General features: G+C 40.5%; 1 protein-coding gene across 5 annotated transcripts in view; it reads right to left on the bottom strand.

The window, feature by feature from the left end:
• Positions 1 to 23,640, bottom strand: part of EYA2 (EYA transcriptional coactivator and phosphatase 2) — a 272,105-nt gene that overhangs the window by 82,220 nt on the left and 166,245 nt on the right. For all 5 annotated transcript variants that reach the window (XM_063076219.1, XM_063076213.1, XM_063076199.1 and 2 more), the window contains 2 exons: positions 13,562 to 13,704; positions 7,510 to 7,593 (listed from right to left, as the gene is read on the bottom strand). In XM_063076219.1, coding sequence (XP_062932289.1) covers positions 7,510 to 7,593; positions 13,562 to 13,704 — 227 coding nt within the window. The remainder of the gene's footprint in view (positions 1 to 7,509; positions 7,594 to 13,561; positions 13,705 to 23,640) is intronic.

Raw genomic sequence — 23,640 nt, 5'->3', positions numbered from 1 at the left:
AACGTTAATAAAAGCTGTACAATAAACAAAAGGCATGACTATACATAAAGTCTCTTGTTGACTAATCTGTTCCTGCCATTGTCAATGCTCATAAATCTTCCCTGTGGAGACGTAATGGTCATGCGGGCCAGGGAAGTTGGGGCTCATTGGAAACTGTTCCTGTTGCATATTAATGCAGGGCTGTAAAACAAACAACAATTTGTCTTTATTTAAATTTTGATTATCTTTCTTTATCAATTTTTTGGCATTAATTTTGATTTTTAAAATATTGCATTAAAATATGGCTTACCTTGGTTTTTCAGAACTCACTCAAATATTGTGCCTGATGTGCCCTAATCCCGGTCCTGGTATTTGCTTTCACAGAGTTTACATTCAAATATGTGTATACTGGGGGTGGGGAACAATAAATAATAAATATTTAACACGTCAGGTGGTGATAAAGCTTGTTTGATAAGGAAACATTTGGGCAGATTCCTGAATAAAATAAGGCGGTAGCCATGTAGAAAACTGGGAAATGAGCTCACCTGGCAGAGAGAACAGCAAGTGCAAAGGCTGGGTAAAACCACAAAAAATAAAACCAATGGAGATGCCAGTTATAAAGGTCAAGGCTGGTCATAAGAACAAAGCTGGAGGACTCATTTTCAATTGTGAAACTTACTACAAAGCTACTGTGATCAAGACCGTGCAGTACTGGCACAAGGACAGAGACATAGATCATTGGAATAGAATTGAGAGTCCAGAAATAAACACTTAAATTTATGGTCAATTAATTTTTGACAGGGTGCTGAGACAGTTCAATGGGGAAAAAAAATCTTCGAACAAATGGTGCTAAGACAACTAGATATCCACATGTAAAAGAATGAGGTTGGATCCCTATCTCATATCATTCACAAAAATTAACTCCAGATGGATCACAAACCTAAATGTAAGAGATAAAATGATAAAATCTTAGAAGAAAGCACAGGAGTAAATCTTTGTGACCTGGGTTAGGCAATGGTTTCTCAGATATGACACCAAAAGCACAAGTAACAAAAGAAAATATAGATAAACTGGATTTCATCAAAATGAAAAACTTTGTACCTAAAGACACCAGAAAAAAAGTGAAAAGACAACTCACAGAATGGGAGAACATATTTGCAAATCACATATCCGATAACATACTACTATCCAGAATACATGAAAACTCTTACAACTCAGCAATAAAAAACCAAATAAACCAATTTAAAAATGGGTAAAGGACTTGTATAGATATTTCTCCAAAGAAGATATATGAGGGTACGACAAAAAGCTCATGGAAATATTTGTATTATCTTTCAATTCTATTATTTCATGAACTTTTTGAAATACCTTCGTACAAATGGCCAGTAAGCACATGAAAACATCATTAATTATTAGTCAAGATAATTAGTTATTAGGGAAATGCCAGTCAAAATCAAGAGATACCACTTCACACCTACTAGGAGGACTATAGCCAAAAAGACAGACTATAACAAATTTTGATTAAGATGTGAAGAAACTGGAACCATTTTACATCGCTAATGCAAATGTGAAGTGGTGCAGACACTTTGGAAAATAGTCCAGCAGTTTCTCAAGGTGTTAAACCTAGAGTTGCTATATGACTCAGCAATTCTACTCCTAGATATATACCTAAGAGAACTGAAAACATATGTCCCTGCAAAAAATTGTATGCAAATGTTCATAGTAGCAGTATTCACAGTAGCCAAAACCCCAACTATCCATCAACTAATAAATGGATAAACAACACGTTATATCCATATAATGGAAAATTACGGGGCCATTAAAAGAAAGGAAGTACTGACACACACTACAACATGGATGAACCATATATTGTATGATTCCATTTACACAAAATATCCAGAAGAGGCAAATCTATAGAGACAGAAGGTGGATTAGTGGTTGCCAGGGGCTGGGCGGTGGGAAATGGGAGATGAGTACTAATGGGTGTGGGGTTTCTAAAATTAGGTAGTGGTGATGGTTGCACAACTTTGTGAATATACTAAAAATCTCTTAACTGTGCACATTGAAAGGATACATTTATATGTGGGTTGTATCTCAATAAAGCTGTTACTAAAAACAGGAACAATAACTGGTCCTAAAGTTGAGCTTCAAATTGGTGTTGAGCTGCCTGAAGGAAGGCTGATTAATCTCTCTTAGAATCCCTTCCTGGCCACAGGCAGAGGCCCCTGATCACCTTGCATCTGCCTAAGCCCAGCTGGAAAAGGTAGAGTTCAGAGACAGTGGAGGTGGGGGGTAGGAAAGAGGCTGCAATTGCTGGCCGCTCTAGCTCTCTAGGGAATTTCTAATGGATCCACAAGATGCCTGGAGATACAGCTACCAAAGAGATGCTCTGGCTCTGAGCACTGGGGAGGAAGGGATGGAAAGGAAGTGGAGAGATGACAGCCTTGAGCAGCATATCCCTGATTAGGAACAGAAAGAGAGCCCAGTTTCTGTTTGAAAATGCAAACACCCTGTTTTGAATTGTTCCTTAATCATTTTAGCTCTATTGGTCTTATTTTCCTAAGTAAACAGCAAGTCCTCCCTTTGGGTGGGACTATAATTGATATGATATCTGTTTTCTGCACAGTGCTCAACACAATGGCCACATGCAAAGAGCTGCTCGTCCTTGGCATGGATGTACAGGGGCTCTTGGCCTCCACAGCTCATTCACTGGATATCCCTGGTCCTCACACTCTTCTGGAAAGAGCACTTTGTTCTCCTTTGGGGGACCATCCTTTCTATCATTAAGTCCATTTGGTGAGGAGCTGACCTGCTCCTCTACTCCCTCCACTCCAGGAGTGGGCTCTTGATCTAGGATGGCTAATCAGAGGTACAGAGTTTGGTGTATAGATGGCCATTTGACCCAGTGTGGGTCAATGAGGTTCAAGCCTGGGAGTTATGTTGGAATTTGGGAAGCAGAAGGTCTCCCTTTTTAGTTGGGATTTCTGAGATGGAGTTGCCACATGGAGAAAATTGACTGAGGTATGCAGAATGACCTGAGAACATTGCTTAAACTCCTGGATCCAGCCAGAACTGAATTCCAAATATCCATGGATTTTTCAATTATTGTGATCCAATAAATTCCCATTGTAGCTTAAACACTCTGTGCTTCAAACTGAGAGTCCTGCTTGATATCAGTTATTAATAATGAGCTTCACTTGGCTGCAGTTGCTGGAGCAATATAGAGAGAAAGAACTGTGGGTCAGAAGCTGAGCTCATGAGGAACAGTTTGGTCAAGAATATCCCAACTACATAACCTCCTTGGGTCTCAGTTACTCTGCCTGCAAAATAGGGCTCACATTTCTGGTCCTCTAGATCGTCTCTACTTCTCCAACTTCCAAGTTTCGAGCTATAACTAGACCTCTCTCTGGAGCTTCAGACCCACAAATCCAGTTATCTCCTTCACCTCTCAAACAGAATAGTTTTTTTTCTCCCTCACCATTTCTCTATTGCATTGTTCTTCCTTTTACTATATGGTACTTTGGGCTAGAAATCACGAGTTGTCCTCCAATATCCATTCTTCGGTTCTCCCTCTCAGAGTGATAACATCCCAAAATTTTAACTGAGCCCATGACATCCCCAAATAAAGACTCTATTTCACAGACTCCCTTGCAGCTAGATGTGGCCATGTGACCAAGTTCCAGCCAATGAGAGTTGAGCAGAAATGACAAGTGCAACATCTGGTCTGGCCCTCAAAAGGGAAGGACAAAAAAAAATTTTTAAAGAGAAGGGTGAATCCCCTTTTCCAGGTTCCCCCTTCTTATTGGCTAGAATGCAGACTTGGGGATGAGCTACAATTTATCTTGACAGTGAGGGAAACATTCCAGGGATGGCAGAAGACAAGACAGAAGGGGCCTCAGTACCTGGCACTATGCAGTGGTCTTACCAGCTTGAACTGCTCATGCCTGTACTGTTTGTTAGGGGAGTGAAATAAACTTTTATCTGGTTTAAGCCACAGTTAGTTTGTGCCTCTCTTGCACAATTTAGCAAATTTGCAGAATTTAGCAAATTTGCAGGATTTAGCAAATATAAATACTCATTACCCACCTTAGAGCTAGAGGAATATGTGGAAAATTCTAGAACAGTAATGAAGATGGCACAGCAGACCTGGGGGTTCCAAGAGCTTTTCACCTCCATTTTCTCTGGACACTCAGGAAGGCAGGTGAACCTGAATCTGACTCTCATTGGATGATCTTACTCCCTCTGAGCATCAGTTTCTCCTTAGGTATGATGGAAACTAATTGGATATGATGGTCTCTTAAGTCCATCCAGGTCTGACTTTCTGTGGTTCCGTAATTCTAGGACAGATTTTGAAATTCAAATACCAATGGGGTCACACAGTCCCATAAACGGGTTGAATGGGCCAAGTGGGGGCTGGGATGTGAGGAGAGTGTACATCCCCTTTATTTTTTTTTATTTTTATTTTTTCTTTTTTCTTTTTTCGTGACCGGCACTCAGCCAGTGAGCGCACCGGCCATTCCTATATAGGATCCGAACCCGCGGCCGCTGGGAGCGTTGCCGCGCTCCCAGCGCAGCACCCTCCCGAGTGCGCCACAGGCTCGGCCCTACATCCCCTTTAAGAGGACAGTTGCAACTCAGCTCCTGTTGATTGCTGTCATATGAGAATGCAGGATTGCCAGATTTCCTAATTTTTCAAGAAGAGCTGGAAATCTAGATTGTTTTGGTCTGTGCAATCTCCTGATTTTTAAATGTTGGCGACAAATTCACATTTTTTCAGGCACTCTGGGGCCAGACAAAAATGTCCACAGGCTGAATTTGGCCAGTGGTCACCAGTTAGGAATTTCTGTCTTGATACTATTTTCCTTCCTTCCTTCCTTCATTTAACAAATATTTACTTGACACCTACTAAGCGAGAGACACTGTTCTATGCACTGGAGATAAAGCGATGAACAAAACAGAAAAAGTCCTTTTCCTCATGCAGCTTAACCTTCTAGGGGATTGTCCTAATTCATTCATTCATCAAGTGTTTATGAGCAATTCTGTTTCATGCACTGTGCTTGGTTGGGGAGATAAAAAATGTTCATGGTCCCTGCCCTCACGGTGCTTATACCCTACAAGGGAGACAGACAATAAGTGCATAATTATGATATAAATAAAAAATACAATCGTGGGAATACATGCAATTTAGATGGAGGGAGTGGTTAGGAAAGTCCTCTTGGAGGAAGCTAAATTTAAAATGAGAACTGAAAGACAGGTAAAAGAACATTCTAGAACATTCTACATTATAGCAGATACTTCCAGTGTGCCCCTTCCCCATGTCCCCTCAGCTGCCATCATTCCTATACATGCAAGGGTCTTCTACGGTTGGCACCTGTGATTCCTTACCCTAGGGGTTTCTTGGGGGCAGGACAGAAGTTCAGGGAGGTAACACCCCCAGGAGAAGACCTCAACCCATGATGGGAGGGAATTTGTGGATAAAGAGCCCAGTTCCCTCGCCCCGCAGGTGGGTCAACTCTGAGGTGTGTTTTACACACTCTCCCAGAGGGGCCGGGTGGGTCTGTGCCCCAGCGGCCTGCAGCAGCCACTATTTACGTGACCTGTATTGGCTTCCTTCCCTTCCCTGCCTCACTTCTCCACTGCGCACCTGATGTTTCCTGGGATCATCTGCAACCTAAACTACCTGCGGTCACCTCTTATCTCAGGATCTGCTTCTGGGAGAAACCCAGAAGAGATGGGAGAGAACGTGGCAGTTTTGAGGACAGAAAGCAACTCAGGGTGAGAAGTAGGCAACGAGGCTGGAGAGTGGGTGGGAGTCAGCTCATGAAGGGCCGTGGAGGCTCGGTTAGCGTTGTCAATGGGGAAGCCACAGATGACTTTTCAGCAGCAGAGTGATATGACCAAGATTTTATTTTAGGATGACCCCTGTGTAGGGGGCTGCCAGGGGCAAGTGTGGAAGCTGGGAGACCAGATGGGAGGCCAAGCTGGAGATGAAGGTGGGTGGGGTTGGAGAGAGGTGGCTGGCAAGGAGGAATGACATTGGCCAGAGGACACAGGTCCCAGACTGGAGCTCTGGGCTTTGTCCTTGTCTTGAGGGAAACTGCAATTTGGTTTAAGGAGTGGTGGTGAGACAGAGACACAAAAATCATATCCAAGATCACAAGGCCATCCACGACGCATAAGAAGCAAGTTGTTCAATAGAGCTATGGAACTTCATAGTGGGCTGTCTCTAGGACAAGAAGAGTGAGGGAATCCTTCGCAGGAAAGATGACTTAACTGGGATGGTTAGGAAGCTATAAAATGCTCTAACTTAGTGGGAACACACTACTGTAGCTTCTTTGGGGTAGCCCGACTTTTTGCAATGGCTGCCAAGCCCATTCTTTGGTGTTTCAGCAGTTCTCTAAGCTGCCATCCTTTACCTAAGCTGTGCATAGTCCAAAAACGCATGCCGGATTTCCCACAGGCACTGCTAGACATATTAACGGCATTCCTGCACGGCAAGAGATTTCTGCACCACCAACACCATTTTTATATTCCTTACAACATAATGGCAGACGATAAATCTATCTTGCTAATTACACATCCAGCTTGTTATGAACCCCATAAAAAACACGAGCAGCTGGAAAAGCCATGAGGTGATGTCAAATCATATTCCTGGTCTCTAAACAGAAACAGAAATATTTTCCAGGCGCTGGTGAGTCTCAAGGTTCCTACCCCTGCGTGGAAGCAGCTGCCAGGAGGTCACTCACCTCTGACGAGATGATAACTAGGCTGTTCTAGTCTGACACCGCACCTCCGCCCCCATGTGTTTTCCTGAAGAGATGGCAGATGTCTGGGGCATCCACTGTGGTCTGTTGAGAAGCCCATGGGATGCACCCAAAGAATTGGCAAGGTTTGGGTTGTTAGCAGTCGGGTTCATTTTTGCAATATTAAGGTGGTTTCAACATCTCTTCCAATCACCTCTAATCAGCCGATTGCATTGTCCAGAATTCTAACTGGATGGTTCCCCAGCATAATTTGTCGATGATGTATTTGCAAAACTGTTGCTAAGATCCACACTGGAGCTGACAATGCCTCCCCCTCATCTCAGAAAAACGGAAGGGAAATTAAATTCATCTGCTGGAGACACTAAGATAAACATCAGGGAAGAGGAAAAGTACCTTCCTTCGTTTTCTAGCTAGGATTACTGTTTTTGGCTACAGCGTATCCTAGCTCTTTTAGAAAGGAGACAGCTGAAGACCACAAGCTTATATCTTATCCTATCTCTTATCCTATCCTACACGATCGCTTCATGTGTTGGAACAAAAGTCATGGGAGACAAGAGAAGGGGAAGCTAATTAAATTTTCACATGTCAAAAGAAAATTCCATAGGAGTTATTAAACCTGGGCTGACCCAAAGGGGCAGCTTTTGTTGAAGAAGCTGCCTCATAAACTGCCTCCACAATTCCCAGGACAAACTGGCTAGACAGTCATGTTGGAAAAAAAAAAAAAAAAAAAAAGAGAGAGAGAGAGAGAGACAAAATGGATTCTTACCTTCCCGTATCTGGATGCAAAAGTCCCCGTGAGTAAGGAGTGAAAAATAATGATCGTCTCATCCAAGTCCCACACGAACACACGCTGTGATGCAAGAGAGGAAGAGAACGGAGACACATGGACTCGCATCTGACTCAACGTCTGCAGAAATTAATCCCCTTGGAGGCAAAGTCTTGAACAAAATTATCTTTAAGTTATAAAACGTGCGACTCATGGTTGCATCGTGAGTCCCCATGCAACCGCATCTGCGTGAAGTGTATTCTGATGGCCAATTGTTGGTCTCATGTAAACCCAATAGATGCCAGAACCAAGAAACCCACTCTTGCCTTCCATGTGAAAGGTCAAAAAAGGAAGAGGTCAAGCCCCAAATAACATAAAAATCACACAACTCACTTGACAGAATGAAATATTACCCTTTTAATTCACCACTTACTGTAAGCCCAACTATTGCTAACCATTTCTGTTTTTTGAAATTCTGGTGATTACCTCTGTAATTCTCTACAATATTCTTATAACTTTACTTATTGAGTTGCTAACCTTAGACAATATCTTTTGACTGGGAAGTTTGAAAGATCAGGGTTTAATTTATGGTAATCTCCCTCAGATCTCTGGAACTTTCCATGTTTTATATATGTGAACCCCTTTATTTCCAATTTCATCATCTTTGTACATTTTCCCTCGGCCAAAACAGTAAACCTGATATGGAAGACATGAACATTGGCGTCCCTACCTTTTTCCTCTACCTTCTCCCCTCTCCAATATCTAGCAGCTTTAGTTTTACTTTTGTATTGTCAATGTGGATAAACTGGTTTGTACATTTGGTCTTATAATTAAGTCTTCTGTGCTCTGTCTATATGTTGATTTTAAAAGTTGGTAACCAGTAAAGAGCATTTACGTCTTGTGATTATTGTTCACTGCAGAGCCAAGTCAGGTGCTAGGATTTTACTTTCTTTTCTATGTGTCCAGTGTTCTAACTCCAGATCTACTTTAAAGAGAATGCTCCTACCATCAAGGTCAAATGTATTTTCCTTTCTTGTACTCCATCCTGATTAAAATCATGCCATATATCAGTTTGTTCACCTATGAATCATACCTGTCTGGTATAACTTTTTGTTTTTGTTGGAATTATAAACTGTTTTTATTTTTCTTGTTTGCAATAATGTTCCTTCATTCTAATCTCAAATTCAGCCACTCTCTGTGATTCAGAGATGTCCAGCCTCAGTCACAGGCTACTCCAATGTGGACTGGATCATCTCTAGGCTTGCTGGAGAGCTTGCGTCCTGGGACTTCCCTTTAATTCATTTCTGGGTCAGATCCACTATTTCCCTGATCTCAAGTCTCTCTCTTTCTTGGTTTTCTTCCTTGTTTTGTTTAAATACATCCTCAAGTTGCTTTTTCTGAAAGGGTGTGTAGAAAGTAATATTCCTGAATTCTTGCATATCTGATGATATGTTTATTCTGTTCTTTAGTTTCTCTGGATACAGAATTCCAATTTGAAAACAATTCCACTTAGATTTTTGAAAGAATTCCTTCATCATTATTTTCTAATGTCCAGGGTCATTGATGAGAAATTTGATATTTTACTGATCTTCACTCCTTGCAGGTTTTGCTTTTTTTCCTCTAGGATTATTAAGGATCTCTTCTTTATACTCAGTATCATTAAATTCCATGAGTATATATATCCAGGTGTGGTCTTTTCTTCATTTGTACTGTTCAGCACTCGAGCATTTCAATTCAGTGACTTGCATACTTTTCCATATCTGAAAATTTTCATTTTTCTTATTTCTTTAAATGATTTTTCCCATCTTTTCCACCATTCTCTCTTTCTGGAATTCCCAATAGTCAAATTAAACATTTTGGATTGATATTGCTTATTCTTTTAAACAATATTTCTATAATTTTATCTTTTTGATCTATGTTATGGGATATTTCTTAAACTTTCTCTTCCAGTCCTTCTACTAAACTTTGATTCTTGCAGTCATTAAAAATTTTTCAATAACTTTCTTTTTCTCTGAGGGTTCTTTTCCCAACAGCCTCCACACTTCATATTTTATGGATGCAAGATCTTGAATTTTTATAAGGAAATCAGTTGGAATTTTTCTAAGTTCTCTTCTGTTTCTTAAATTACTTCCCTTCTCATTTATCCTATTTGTTTATCTTGGCCTTTATTTTTCATACTGTTGGTGATCACTATTCCTCATTTTTTTGGTGATCACTATTTTTTTTTAAAAAAGGACCTGATTGATTATCTCAGTAGCTGGTGTTGAGAAGAGGAAGCAAATGTATCTACTCAGTCTGCCATCTCGAACGGGCCACCTTTTAAAACTCTCTGGAGGTCTGTATTTACGCAATGGCATTTGCCATGCTTTTAAAAGTAAAGAGAAGTATCTAGAATGAAAAAGGTCAATTAGCATCCCTGGTTTTCTAGTGTAGGGGTTTTCAAAGCAATTAGTAAAGTATTGTTTTGTGAATTTTTTCGAACAGTTATATTTATGCGTATGCATGTGCTGGGTCACAATATTAAGTATATTGTATCTCTTATTATGGGTCATGGTAAAAAAGGTTTGAAAATCACTGCTTTTAAGGAGGGCTTCTGAGGTTCAAATATACTGTCCTTATTCATCTGAACTAACTGGGTTGGATCAAACTTAGAAATTTCAGTATTTGAATATTTTAAAGCCAGCGAATATTTTCAAATTTAGTGCAGACTCCATTAATCTACCCATTACATCCCATCTGGAAAAGGTCTGTCCCTCTCTGCACTACCCACAACCCTATCTCTTTGCCCTGGATTCTTAGTGGGTAAGTTCCTGGTGGCCATTCTGTAGGTACCTTATTCTCTAAGTCACCATGGTTTGGACCAGGACCTGAGTCCTGAGTGGTTGAGAGACCTGTCCTCGGGAACTTAAAATTGGGGCCTAGAAAGAAAGTCACTGTCTTTGGGGGGATGTTAGTGACCAAGTTGGGCTCCATGATCTGAAGGTTGGAGAAGGGCAGTCTTCAGAAGGAGCAAGGCGGGAAGAGAACCCAACACTTCACCAGGACCTGGGTTCAGTGGGGAGCAGAATGAGGGGTGGGGTGGGGAGGCCCGGAGAAGAGCTTTGCGGTGTCACCAGTGCATGGGGGCACCACAAAGACACTATTGCTTGAGATTCTAGCACCTTCAGTGGCATGTAGGAGAAGGCATAAACACAGTTCCTTGCCCCTGCCTCCCTGGCTGAGTCCAGTACTTTGCTGATACCCCACTGGACCTCTGCACTTGGGTTCTAAGAGAGTCCCTGTGTCCTTCAGATAAATTCTGCTTTTCCATTTAAGCTAGCTCAAGTTGGTTTCTGGCACCTGCAGACGAAGGGTTTTAACTGATATGCGCTCATAATTTTCCTCCTTTCCACTTCTACATAATTCCTTTTGTGGGCTCAGTCATTAGCAAAACTGCCAAGACTTAAGAGGTGTGACCTGTGCAAACCCTCTTTGCTGACATTAAGCACAGAAGTGAAACACAGCTCACACCTTTTCAACTGTTCTTGCCCAGAGGTACTTGGGCAGGAATCGAGAAGCAGATGTTTCCAGAATAATATCACCTTATAATCCCTGACTTCCATGCCACAACCCTCTCCGCCTCCTCAGTTTAATGGAAAAATACCTCTCCACCCCCTCATCCCCCCACCAAGAGCAGAAACCATGTTAGGTGAGTGAACAATTTTTTTTGAGGGGGGTGAATATTATTGTATGTGTTGCTCTTGGTGTTTTCTACAGCTCTGCAACTTCGAGCTGGTAGAAAATGCTCAGGAATATGGGAGGGGAGATGGCAAGTACAACCTGGAGCCAATTCATTTTCTTCCAGCCCTTTGCAAAGGCCTAAACCCACTGAAGGGATTGGGTAACATCTTGGTGACTTGGGGAGGGAGGGGCTTTAAGAATGAGAGAAAAGCAAGAACAGAATCCCCTGGACTGAGAATGGTCCCAAGGGCAGTGGGAGCACTTGCTCCGTGGCAGGTCCCTAGGGTGGATCGAGGCTGCTGGTGCAGCTCTCGAGGCTGATCAAGTGTGGGGAACAAGCATGTTCAAAATATTTAACCCCTTCTAGGCTAATCAGAAAGAGCCATAAACAACTGCCACGGCACACTTGTGAATATTGGCTAAATGTCAAATGCTCTGGTAGTTGGCATTTGTGGCTTGGGCTCCCCAGCATCCATCCCCAGGTCTTCTAATAAGAACATCCTGGGTTTCTTTTCCCCTTGTGCGCTGTCTTGGTGGGACTGTCAATTAAGGGTTAAGAATAAGACCCAAGCCAAGCCAATGGGATGCTGTCTCTTCGGACTCTGCCATTAAATGAATGGGCACTAGACTCTAAAATGGCTCAAGCTCCAGCAGGGCTGGCACCTTTAAGGTCCCCTAGGTTCCTTAGCACTGCCTCTCTTATTTTCCTCCTAAACTTGGTTCTATAGCCTTTTTTCTCTGTTTTTCCCTCCCAGTAGTTTCCTCTTTGCTTAAGTACACAGAACTGGTTTCTGTTGCTTGCAACCAAAGGTCTGCAGCTAATACTCCAAGGTTCTCGAGCTCAACAAGGATTCTGATGCCCAATGAATGGCACAGAAACCTCAGAGAGTGGCTGGACTTTCACTGACCACTGCAGGCCTTGACAATGAGAAAGGCAGCAGCAACCAAGCCCCCTGCACATTAAAGACTCTTCTGAGACTACCTGAACCCATGGATTCTCAATTCTGGGAGGGGTGGAGCCCCAGGAATGCGATGGAATTTCCCACCATCCTGGTGGGGTGGGGACTCAGAGTTATAATTACACTGATTTTAAGGAAATGATGAAGATGATCTGAATATTTCTTAGCACGTCTGAGTTTGTGGCTGAGGTTTGCAGCTGCTACATAAAGTGTACAGGAGTATGGCTTTGCAAATACTACGTACTTCCCGCAGCCCACACAAGCTAACAGATGGCTGCCTCTTGCAAACAAGTACAAACTGGTGAGTTCACCCATTTTCCTCCCTTGATAGGTTACAGTCGCTTGTATCTGTTTTTTGGGCATCCATTTTGCCTATGTCCCCACTAGTACCCTCCCCCATGCAGGCTGGTTTGGGGGAAAATGTCAGTGCCTGACCAATAATTGTACACTTGCTTTATTATGATAAAGATTGGGGCATCCCTTGGACCAGCAGTTCTCAGCTTGGCCCTCACCCTGGAACCACCCAGGGAGCTTTAAAAATTCTGATGCCTGGGTTCCACCCTTAGGGAATCTGATTTAATTGGTCTGGGTGCAGCTTGAGAATGAAGGTTTTGCAAAGCTCCCCAAGTGATTTACTTGTGCAGCCCAGGCCGAGAACCACTGTCTGAGAAACTCAGAATCATAGAAAGGACGTAGCAAACTCATTTGAGCCAGCCTCGAGGACGATTAGCATCTAAGCCATATTAGAGTCGCCTGGGGGAACTTTTAACCCCTCCCCCCCACCCACTGCAAGTATCTTCAGTTGATCTGGGATAAGGCCTGGGTATATGTGCTTTAAAAAGCATCCCAGATTGTTTTGACATGTAGCCAGGGCTAAAGAACCACTCTCACTCAGCTGGGAGTCCTACTGCTTCTCTTCTTCTTTACCAGGGGCTGTCAGAGTGTGGTCCCCAACCCAGCAGCATCAGCATCACAAGGAGACTGATGACAAATGCAAATTCCCAGGCCCTACCTGGATCTACTGAACTGGAAATTCTGGGGGCAGGGCCCAGCAGTCTGTTTTCACCCCCATCCTCTGCCAGCCTACCACGGCTGATTCTGATGCTGCTTGAACTTGAGAACCACTGTTCTGTACTAGCTCTAGGGTCATCTTTTCCTAGCCTGGTCCATCAACAGGGCTTCTGTATGGCCAACCCAACTCTTCCATATTTCACCTTCAAGTGGTCTTTTCTCTGTCCTTGGGCTTTGTGAACTTAAAGGACAATTCTTCCCCATGTACTTGGAAAGAAATCTGTCTCCTCCCCACACGCCACCCTTTTGGGCCACAGATAGAGATTACATTCACCAACTCAAATGCAAGCCCTCTGGGTTACCTCAATCTCATTGTCCCCTGCTGGGGAGGGGTCACTGCTCCTCTTAGACCGGCCTCGGAGTTTCCCATCAGAGGCCCGATGTGGCCTGTCTGTGTCTCCGTCTTTTGCTGGGGTGGAAGGTCCGTTGTGTGTGTTATATTCACCTGGGGTCAGAAAGGGAATGGAGGACACATCAGAGGCTTTGCTGGTGTCTCCTCCCAGGGAATATCACACCAGCACCATCTAATTCCAAAGCAGTATGTCTCAAAGGCAGCACTGAAGGCAAAGACCATGTGGAATTAAAACTACTCTTGCAAGACCCTTAAATCACCCATTTATAACATTCATTATCTTGTCTTTGTCCATCCAGCAAATATTTATTAAGCAGGAACTGTTGCAGGCACTGAGGGGTATATTCTAGTTCTCATAGCACTTAAATTCTAGTGAGAGAGATGTTAGACAAATGAACAAGTTAATCTGGTCTTTTGTCAGGTGGGGCCACGTGTTGCAGAGAATTAATGAATCAGGATTGGGGAGTAGGGGGTGCTGAGAGGTTACTCGTTTATATGGGGCTAGTCAGGGAAGGCTTCCTGGATGAGGGGACGTCTAAGCAGAGACCTGAAGGAAGAGAGGGAGGGGCTGCTAGGGGAGCGATATGTATAGTGAAAGCCTGAGAATCTCTGGACTAATGGAAGAAAATACACATTTACATGTAGCTGGGCATCAAACTCTTCTGCCTTTAAGAGATTCCCTCCAGAGGTGAATGAGGAGTGTGTGGGGAGAATTATCACCATTCCTCTCCCTACTGGGCTTGCTCCATTCTCTATTAAAAGCAAGTCTTTTAAGCTTTATGTGTTGAGAGGTTTGTCAATTTGACAATTGAATGAGATTGTCTATGCAAAAGCATCTGGCACAGGCCTGGCAATTAGGTGATTCGAATCAAATTCTGGCTTGATCACAGCCACAGGTACATGGGATCAGTGAGAAGACAGAGCAGAACTGGGCACCTGCTTCTTCCCATCATGGGTATTCCATTCATGCCCTGGGACAATCATCTAATGGCCCTAAACAAGTGGAACATCGCTCTCTCGGATTCAGGTCCTAAAGCCAGAGTGGAGTTGTGTTGTTTAAGCACAGAAGTCTTAAATGCGTGGCTTTTTATTACATGTTATCATCTTTGTTTAACTAATGAGGGAACTCAGGCTTAGTGAGGTGACACAGCTGGACCATTGTACCCTGCAAATTAGTGGCAAAATTTGGGTCAGTTCTTGTCACTAAAGAGTGACGGAATTGTAAACCAGTGTGAAACCTTAGAGGACATCTCCTCCCACTTTCTTACTTTAACAGCTGCTTGTTTTAGCTCCCAAATGGTTCCTGGGATTCAGTCCCCCCTATAATCGCCAGTTCTTGGATCATCAAGGGGAAATGCCTTTGTCTAAAAATCCTTGGCAGTGGACTGATTTTTTTTCTACCTTGGAAAGACTATTTCCCTCCAAAACCCAAGGGACTGAACTTTGTTTATTTGATATTTATAAAACTTCTTAGCAGACTGAGGACATAATAAGGAAAGATGTGGTTTTGAGTTGTCAGGATGGCTGGGCGTTCTCCAGCTCCTCAACATTTTCAGGATACAGCATGCGATTCCCAAACACTGAGCAAGCAAAGACTTTCTTCCGGAGAAAGAACTCCTTCTAAATTCATAGATGCTGAGGAGCCATGTGAATAAGGTCTATCCTGATTTGCTTGGTAGTTTAAGGCTACCGGGGCTTAGAAAATGTGCTGCCTCATTAAAATCCAGGCAAATATTATTAAAAAGAGGGGTAGATGCCAGCTACCTAACAAATGCCTAAAATAAGGTATGTGAGAAGCCAATTTAGTAGGTGTGCCAAAAAAAAAAAAAAAAAAAAGTCAGCCTTTACCCAACTTTATACATTCTTGAAAATGAAAAGTCAAAGTTCGAGGTCACAGTCAGAGTACACAGGATAAAGCAATTTATGTAAACCTTTCTTAGAATGATTTCACTTTTTTTCTTTCTCCCTCTTAATGTATTTGCTCACTTTAATAGCTTTCCTGAGGTAGACTTCACATACAATAAACCATGCATATTTAGAGTGCACAGTTTGATAAGTTTTGGTATATGTATACATCTGTGAAACCATCATTGCAATCAAGATAATGAACAAATCCAGCACCCCCAAGCATTTCCTTGTAGTCCCTTCCTCCTGTTTCCCTCCCCAGGCAACCACTGATATAGATTAGTTTGCATTTTCTAGAGTTTTCGATAAATGGAATCACACAGTATGTATTCTTTGTTGTCTGGCTTCTTTTGCTCAGCATAATTGTTTTGAGATTCAATCCATGTTATGTATATTAATGGTTCATTGCTTTGTATTGCTGAGGACTATTTTATTGTATAATGTAACATAATTTGTTTATCCATTCACTTATGGATGGACATTTGGGTTGGTTCTAATTTTTGGTTGTAATAAACCTGCTAGGAACATTTGCACATTGGTCTTTGTATAGATGCTTTTTTTGTTTTTTGTTTTTTTAATGAATGTGATTGCTGGGTCATATGGTAAGTGATGTTTAAGTTTTTTAAGAAACTGCTGCATTGTTTTCTAAAGTGGTTGTACCATTTTTCATTCCTGCCAGCAGTGTATGAGAGTTCTAGCTGCTCCATGTCCTTGCCCACCTTTGGTACGGTCAGTCCTTGTGATTAAAGCCATTTTAGTGGGTATGCAGTGGTTCTCAGTGTAGATTTAATGTGCATTTCTCTAATGACTAATGATGTTCAGCATCTTAATCATGTTTTTTTTTTTTTTGCCATATTCTTTGGTAAAATGTCTATTTAAATCTTTAGCCCATTTCTTTTTTGGATTGTTTGTTTTTTTATTATTGGGTTTTTAGAGTTCCTAATATAGTCTAGATACACATACTTTATCAGATACATATTTTGCAATTATTTTCTCCCAGACCATGGCTTGTCTTTTCACTCTCCTAACAGTTTTAAATTTTCATAAAGTCCAATTTATATCCTTTTTTTTTTGGTCATGTTTTTGGTGTCATGTATGAGAAATCTTTGCCTAATCCAAAGTCACTAAGATTTTCTCCCATGTTTTGTTATCAGAGTTTGTAGTTTTATATTTAAGTCTATGATCTATCTCACATTAATTTTTTATGTTATGTGAGGTATGGATCGAAGTACAGTTTTTCTGAATATAGATATCCAGTCATTCCAGCTTCTTTTGTTGAAAGTACTATCCTCTCTTTTGAATCGCCTTTGAACCTTTATCAAAAATCAGTTGTCCATGTACATGTGGGTTTATTTCTGAACTCTCTGTTCTGTTCCATTGATCTATTGGTCTATCTTGATGCCAGTATCGCATTGTCTTAAGCACTGTGGCTTTATCACAAGTCATAAAATCAGGTGGTGTCAGCCTCCAATTTTTTCTACTTTATCACAGTCATTGTGGCTCTTCCACCTGCTTTGTATTTCCATATGAAGTTCAGAATCAGCTACAAACAATTCTAAAAAAAAAAACAGGCCTGAGATGTTGATAGAGATAGTGTTAATTCTATATAGATCACATTGCCGAGAATTGGCATCTTAACAATAGTAAGTCTTTTGGCCCGTGAACAAGGTACCTATCTCCATTTATTACTGACTTCTTTCACCTCTGTCAGCAGTTTTGTAGTTTTCGGTGTAAAGTCTTGCATATCTTTTATCATAATTAACCTGAAGCATTTCCTATTTTTTGATGCCATTGTAAATGGCATTTAAAAATATTCTTTCCTACTGTTTGTTGCTAGTATATGGAAATATAATTTATTTCTATATATTCACCTAGTACCCTGCAACATTGCTAAACTCACTTTTTAGTTCTAGTAGCTTCTTTGTAGATTCCATCAGATTTTCTACATAGGTGATGTCATTTTACTTCTTTTTAACTTCATGAAGTTTGTTTCTTCTTTTATTATTAAAAAAATTTTTTAAGTGAATATAGTCATGTCCTTAGATGAAAAAAAAAGTATTATATTTAACTGCCTATGATAAAGTAAGTTCCTAAATATATTTTCCAATAATCATTAATTACATTTGCATGTCACTTAATAATTTGCAAGTCACATGCTTTTTGCGATCCTCCCAAGAACACTGTAGAATAGGGACGAATGATGATGATGATGATTTTTTTAATTGACAAATAAAATTGTATACATTTATGGTGTACATCATTGTGTTTTGGTATATGTATACATTGTGGAATGGCTAAATCAAGCTAATTAACATTTACATTATCTCACATATTTACCACTTTTTTTGTGGTGAGAACACTTAAAATCTACTCTTTTAGCAATTTTCAAGTATACAGTACATTATTGTTCATAGTTACCACATTGTACAATAGTTCTCCTGAATTTATTCCTCCTATCTAACTGAAACAACCAACATCTCTCCATTCTACCTGTTACCCCTGCCCCTGGTAAACCATCATTTTACTCTCTGCTTATATGAGTTCAACATTTTTAGATTTCACATATAAATGAGATCATGCAGTATATTTCTTTTTAAATATAGATACCTTCAATTTATTTTTCTTGCCTTATTGTAGTAGCTAGAACCTCTAGTGCAATGTTTAATAGCAGTGGTAAGAGTGGACATCCTTGTCTTATTTCTGATCTTGGGGTGTAGCTGTAGGTTTTTTGTTGCTGTCCTTAGTCAGTTCAGGCTGCTCTAAAAAAAATATCATAGTCTGGATGGTTTAAACAACAGAAATGTATTTCTCACAGTTCTGGAGGCTGGGAAGTCTAAGATCAAGATGCTGGTTGATTCAATCCCTAGTGAGGGCTCTCTTCATGGCTTGTAGATGGATGCCTTCCTGCTGTATTGTCACATGGCAGAGAGTCATTTCTCTTGTTGTCTTTCCTTATAAGGGTGCTAATCCCATTCATGAGGGCTCCACTCTTCTGATGTAATTACTTCCCAAAGCCCCCCCCCCAAACACTATCACATTGGTGATTAGGGCTTCAACATATAAATTGGGGGAGGGGGCACAAACATTCAGTCCACAGCATGTCCTTTTCTGATAAAGATAGCTCTCTTCTACCTTCTACTCCTAGTTTGAAGTTTTTGGAATAGATGATGAATTTGGTAAATGCTTTTTCTGCATTTATTGGCATAACCTTTTCAAATTATATATTTGTTAATATAGCAAGTTAAATTGATGGATTTTAAAATTTTTTTTTTTTTTCGTGACCGGCACTCAGCCAGTGAGTGCACCGGTCATTCCTATATAGGATCCGAACCCGCGGCGGGAGCGTCGCCGCGCTCCCAGCGCAGCACTCTACTGAGTGCGCCACGGGCTCGGCCCTGGATTTTAAAATTTTAAACCAAACTTGCATCCCTAGGATGAACCTCACTTGGTCATGATATATTATCCTTGCTAATGTCTTGTTTAGAAATTTTGTGTCTATGTTTATGAGGGACATTCATCTACAGTTTTCTTGTAATGCCTTTGCCTGGTTTTAGCATCAGGGTAATGCTGGCCTCATAGAATGAGCTGGGAAGTATTCCTTTTTCTTAAATTTTCTTGAAGAGTTTGTGTAGAGCTGGTATTTCTTATTTAAATGTTTAGTGGAATTAATCAGTGAAGCCATCTGGGCCTGGCATTTTCTTTATGGGAAATTTTTTAACAAAAAATTCAATTTATTCAATAGATATAGGCTGATTTAGGTTATTTCTTCTTGAGTGAGATTTGGTAGTTTTTATCCTACAAGGAATTTGTCTATTTCATCTGAGTTGTTGAATTTATTGGCATGATGTTCACAATATTGCATTATTATCCTTTTAAGATCTGTAGTGATGTCACCTCTCTCATTTTTTTGGTAATTTGTATCTTCTTTCTTCTTCCCCTGATTAGCTTGTCTAGAGTTTTATCAATTTTATTAATCTACTTCAAGATCTAGCTTTGGTTTTACTGATTTTCCCCACTGTTTTTCTGTTTCAGATTTCATTGGTTTTCATCATGATCTTTATTATTTCCTTTCTTCTGATTACTCTGGGTTTAACTTGCTCTTCTTTTTCTGTTTTTTTTTTTTTAAGGTGAAAAATGAGGTCTTCGGTTTGTAACATTTCTTCTTTTCTAATACAGGCATTTAGAGCCATAAATTTCTCCTTAAGTACTGCTCTCATGACATTCCATAAATTTTGATATGTTGTGTTTTCATTTTCGTCCAGTTCTAAGTACTTTTTAATTTCCCTTTGATTTCTTCTTTGACCCATGGGTTATTTAGAAGTGTGTTATTTAGCTTTCAAATATTTGAGAATTTTCCAGAAATCTTTCTGCTATTTATTTCTAATTCCACTATTGTCAGAGAACATAGTTTGTATGCCTTGATCCTTTCAAAGGTACTGAAACTTGTTTTACGGCCCAGAATATATCTGTCTTGGTAAATATCCCATGTGCACTGGAAAAAAAATGTATTTGCAGATGTTGGATGGAGTATCCTATAGACTGTTATACCTAGTCTTTTCCTTTTGCTCCAGATACTCAGTTTCCCTTCTCAGAGAAGATGGCTAACAGTTGCTTTTGCATACTTCCAGAAATTTCCTATGTAAACATGCATATTAAACTAAACTTATATTTTTTAGAATCCCAGGATCGTATTATACATATTATACAAATATATATATTTGCATCTTGCTTTTTTTCTACTATCACAATAGCTCCAAGAGAGACCCCTACTAGCATAGATATGTCTACCTCACTCTTTTAACAGCTGTACAGTATGTTGCAGCATTATTTATTTAACCTATTTCCTGTTAATGGCAGTCCAGGTTGTTTCCAGTTTTTTGCTATGATATGGGTGCAATAAATATTCTTTTTACTTAAGTCTCTGTACCTACGTGAGAGTTTATCTTTAGGATGAATTCTGAGAAGTAGAATAGTTGGGTTAAAGGGTACATGCATTTTAAATTCTGTTAGACATTGCCAAATGGCATGGAAGAGCCTTCCAAGTTTCTTCTTGAGAGATGAAAAAAAATTCATCTTCTATTGGCTGAGGGAGATGATCTAAGAAGTTAAAAAAAAAAATCCTCCAACTTCCTTTTAGATAATTTGTATCATACTTAAACATTTAAGAAGAAAAAATCCTTAAGCAACTGATACTTTGTCTTTTCTCTTGAGTAATGTCAGACTTTCAGATTTTGCCTTCCACATCAGCAAATTGCCCTGAAATCATCTGCAAATTGTTGGCACTTCATATAAACATTAATGCATGTCAATGCGGAGTGTAGCGTGGCGGGGCCGGGGGGTGGGGTAATGAAGAGCATCCAAATAGTGTATCCAGGCGACACAAGGAGTGAGCGTGATCTGTCAGTGATACAGAAACCTCCTGAACCTCTGAAGTTTGGAACCAACCACTCACAGACATCCTGGAGAATTTCAAGAGTGGAGTTTTTATGGGAAATTTTAAGAGTGAATGAGTGTGTGCATGTGTGTATGTGTGTGCAGATGCACATACACGTTTACATGCCCTTCCTTTATAACAGACACTGGGGAAAAGAGGCAAGAGACCTCAGTTATAGCTGACAATTATTTATGTCATTAGATTTTATGTGAGCTTGTTAGACGCACAGTAAAAACCATCTCAACCACTTATTGTTTAACCTTAGACCAAGGGATAAATGAAGAACATGGGGAAACAATAAAGAAAAATTTCAAAGAGACACAATGAGCCTTTATATTTGCTCCTGATGGGGAGCAAAGATGACCTTTGCACATAACCCAAATTCTGGGAAAGTAAGTTTTTGGATTCCAGTTCGCCATTGAATTATAGATAGATAGGGGCATCTACTTGAAGATTTCCTGCTTGTATTTCCTCTCTGCCCTAATTTCTTATCTTTTTTTTTTTTTTTTTGTTTTTCGCTTTTGCTGAAACTAGTTTGGAGGGGTCACATTCTGAAAAGCAGGATGGAAAAGATAATCCAAGTTTATGACAAAAAAAGCTCGTGAAACTTCATATCCTTCAAAGAAAGCAATTTGGAAGTTGTTAGGGAGGCACTTTGCATTCATTAAATTCTCTGGGATGACAGTGCAACGACCAAAATCAGTGCTCAAGCCCTAAACTTCCTTAAAAGTTGATTTAAAAGTGTTTGGCCATGTTGTCATCCAATCTTGGATAATTAACTCAGACCCAGTGATGAAAAATATAAAATCAATAGCTTCATCAAGAAACCCAGACAAAAGAGGTGGGTCTTCTCTATTGTTCCTTCTGTAACCATCCACCAATTGACATTTAGTAATAATATCCATACACCATCATGCTAGCTTAGCTTCTACAAAGCCCTAGAACATCAGTAGGTTTCAGAAAAGAGAAAGAACAAAACTTAAGGATATCTTCTTTACATTTAAACTTTCTAATTTACTGCTGCCATGTTATTTAGTGTCGATAAGCCCAAATCATCTCATAAAAGAGAAGACATGTGCATAGCAGATTTATGGAATGAATGAATGAATCCACAGGTGGTGAGTTAGTTGCACAGGGATGTACATAACAATTTCTATGGGGCCAGAGCATGGACTCTGCCACGTGTTGCTCATAATCTAGGTGGGATCCAGCCACATCAAGGTTGTGAACATCTGTCATTTTTGCTCTCCCAGTGTCTCTTCTGTCTTCTTTTGATTATGGCACTTTGGGTTTCTTTGGGAAGCCACCTCTCCCTCACTCTCAGTCCATGTGGTTTGGGTGAGGCTGACCGCAACTCCTGCTCCAGCTATAGGCATGAGACCCAGGTCTGCTGCCCCATCCCAGCATTCCATCCCACTGGCCACAGAGATTGGTTCAGGGATAGGCATGTGACCTAAGCTGGGCCAATAGGGGCTTTACCTAGGACTTAGGCAGGAGCTATTAGGAAGGAGGAACTTTCTTTGCTCTGGTGGATTAGCAGACAGGAATGAATCCTGAGCAGGGCACCATAGGGCAGGAGCCTGCTTGTGTGAAACGAACCCAGGAAAATGCAGAGCCAGAAGGAAGAGAGATGCAAAGTCCCAACATTATCATCTGAACCCCTGGACCCTGCCCTGAACCCCTGTACATCTTGGTTACAAATGCCTAAAAATTCCTTTTTTTTTTTTTTTTCTTAAATGAGTTTGATTAGATTTTCTGTCTTTTGAAGCCAAAAAGTCCTGACTAATACAAGGGTTTCCTAAAACTCTTGTGTCATTAGAAATGAATGTGCTTAAGGATTTTTTTTAAGGATTCTAGAATTCTTTAGGACTATGAGTCACTACATTCAAACCCCTCTTAGAGAACCAACATTTGAAAACCTTTGGCCTTTTGTTTTCAAATGGGTTTCAGATTACATATTCTCAGCTGCGGATGGCCAGGGAGTGGAGGGAGCACTGGCTATGGAGTCCAACAGACTTGGGTTGGAATCCCAGCTACACCAGCTGATTGGTGAATTACCAGCAAGTTACCTATCATTCTGGTCTACATTGTTCTTATCTGAAAAGGGGGGGAGAGGTAATATGAAACCTGTTTTTGTGGGGATAATGGCTTTTTTTTAAATCACAGTTTGTAATTACATATTTGTGTGATTATTTGATTACTGTCTGCAAAGATCAAGTCTACCAGAGGTGGGAAAGGGGGAGGGGGTGTTACCGAGAAATTGGCAAAGAGCCATAAAAAATGGTTACATTGTATAATGATGAATATACTAATTATCCTGATTTGATCACCATATATTGTACACAGGTACTGACATTCAACTCTGTACCCTACAAGTATGTATAATCAGTTATGTTTCAATAAAAAATAAGTAAATAAAAGAAAATTGGAAACCATTAAAAAAAAAAGATCAGGTCTATATGGCACTTTATTACTCAAACTAAGGAATGCATGGAATAAGTAGGTGCTTAATAAACATTTTATGAATAAGTATATAAATAAGTGACTAGAGAAGACCATGCAGGTATGTGCTTGGCACATAATGGATGGGCAATAAATACCAGTTTCCTTTCCTTTTAGACTGGTGCTTATTTAAACTCCAGTGCCTACGTGGGCCAGGCAGGTAATGAACTTGAGGTAAGCTGGCCAGA

The sequence above is a fragment of the Cynocephalus volans genome, chromosome 1, assembly GCF_027409185.1.
Source record: "Cynocephalus volans isolate mCynVol1 chromosome 1, mCynVol1.pri, whole genome shotgun sequence".
In the NCBI taxonomy this organism is placed as follows: Eukaryota; Metazoa; Chordata; class Mammalia; order Dermoptera; family Cynocephalidae; genus Cynocephalus; species Cynocephalus volans.
The sequence above is the reverse complement of the archived record's forward strand: the minus strand, read 5'-3'. Positions and strand labels throughout refer to the sequence as shown.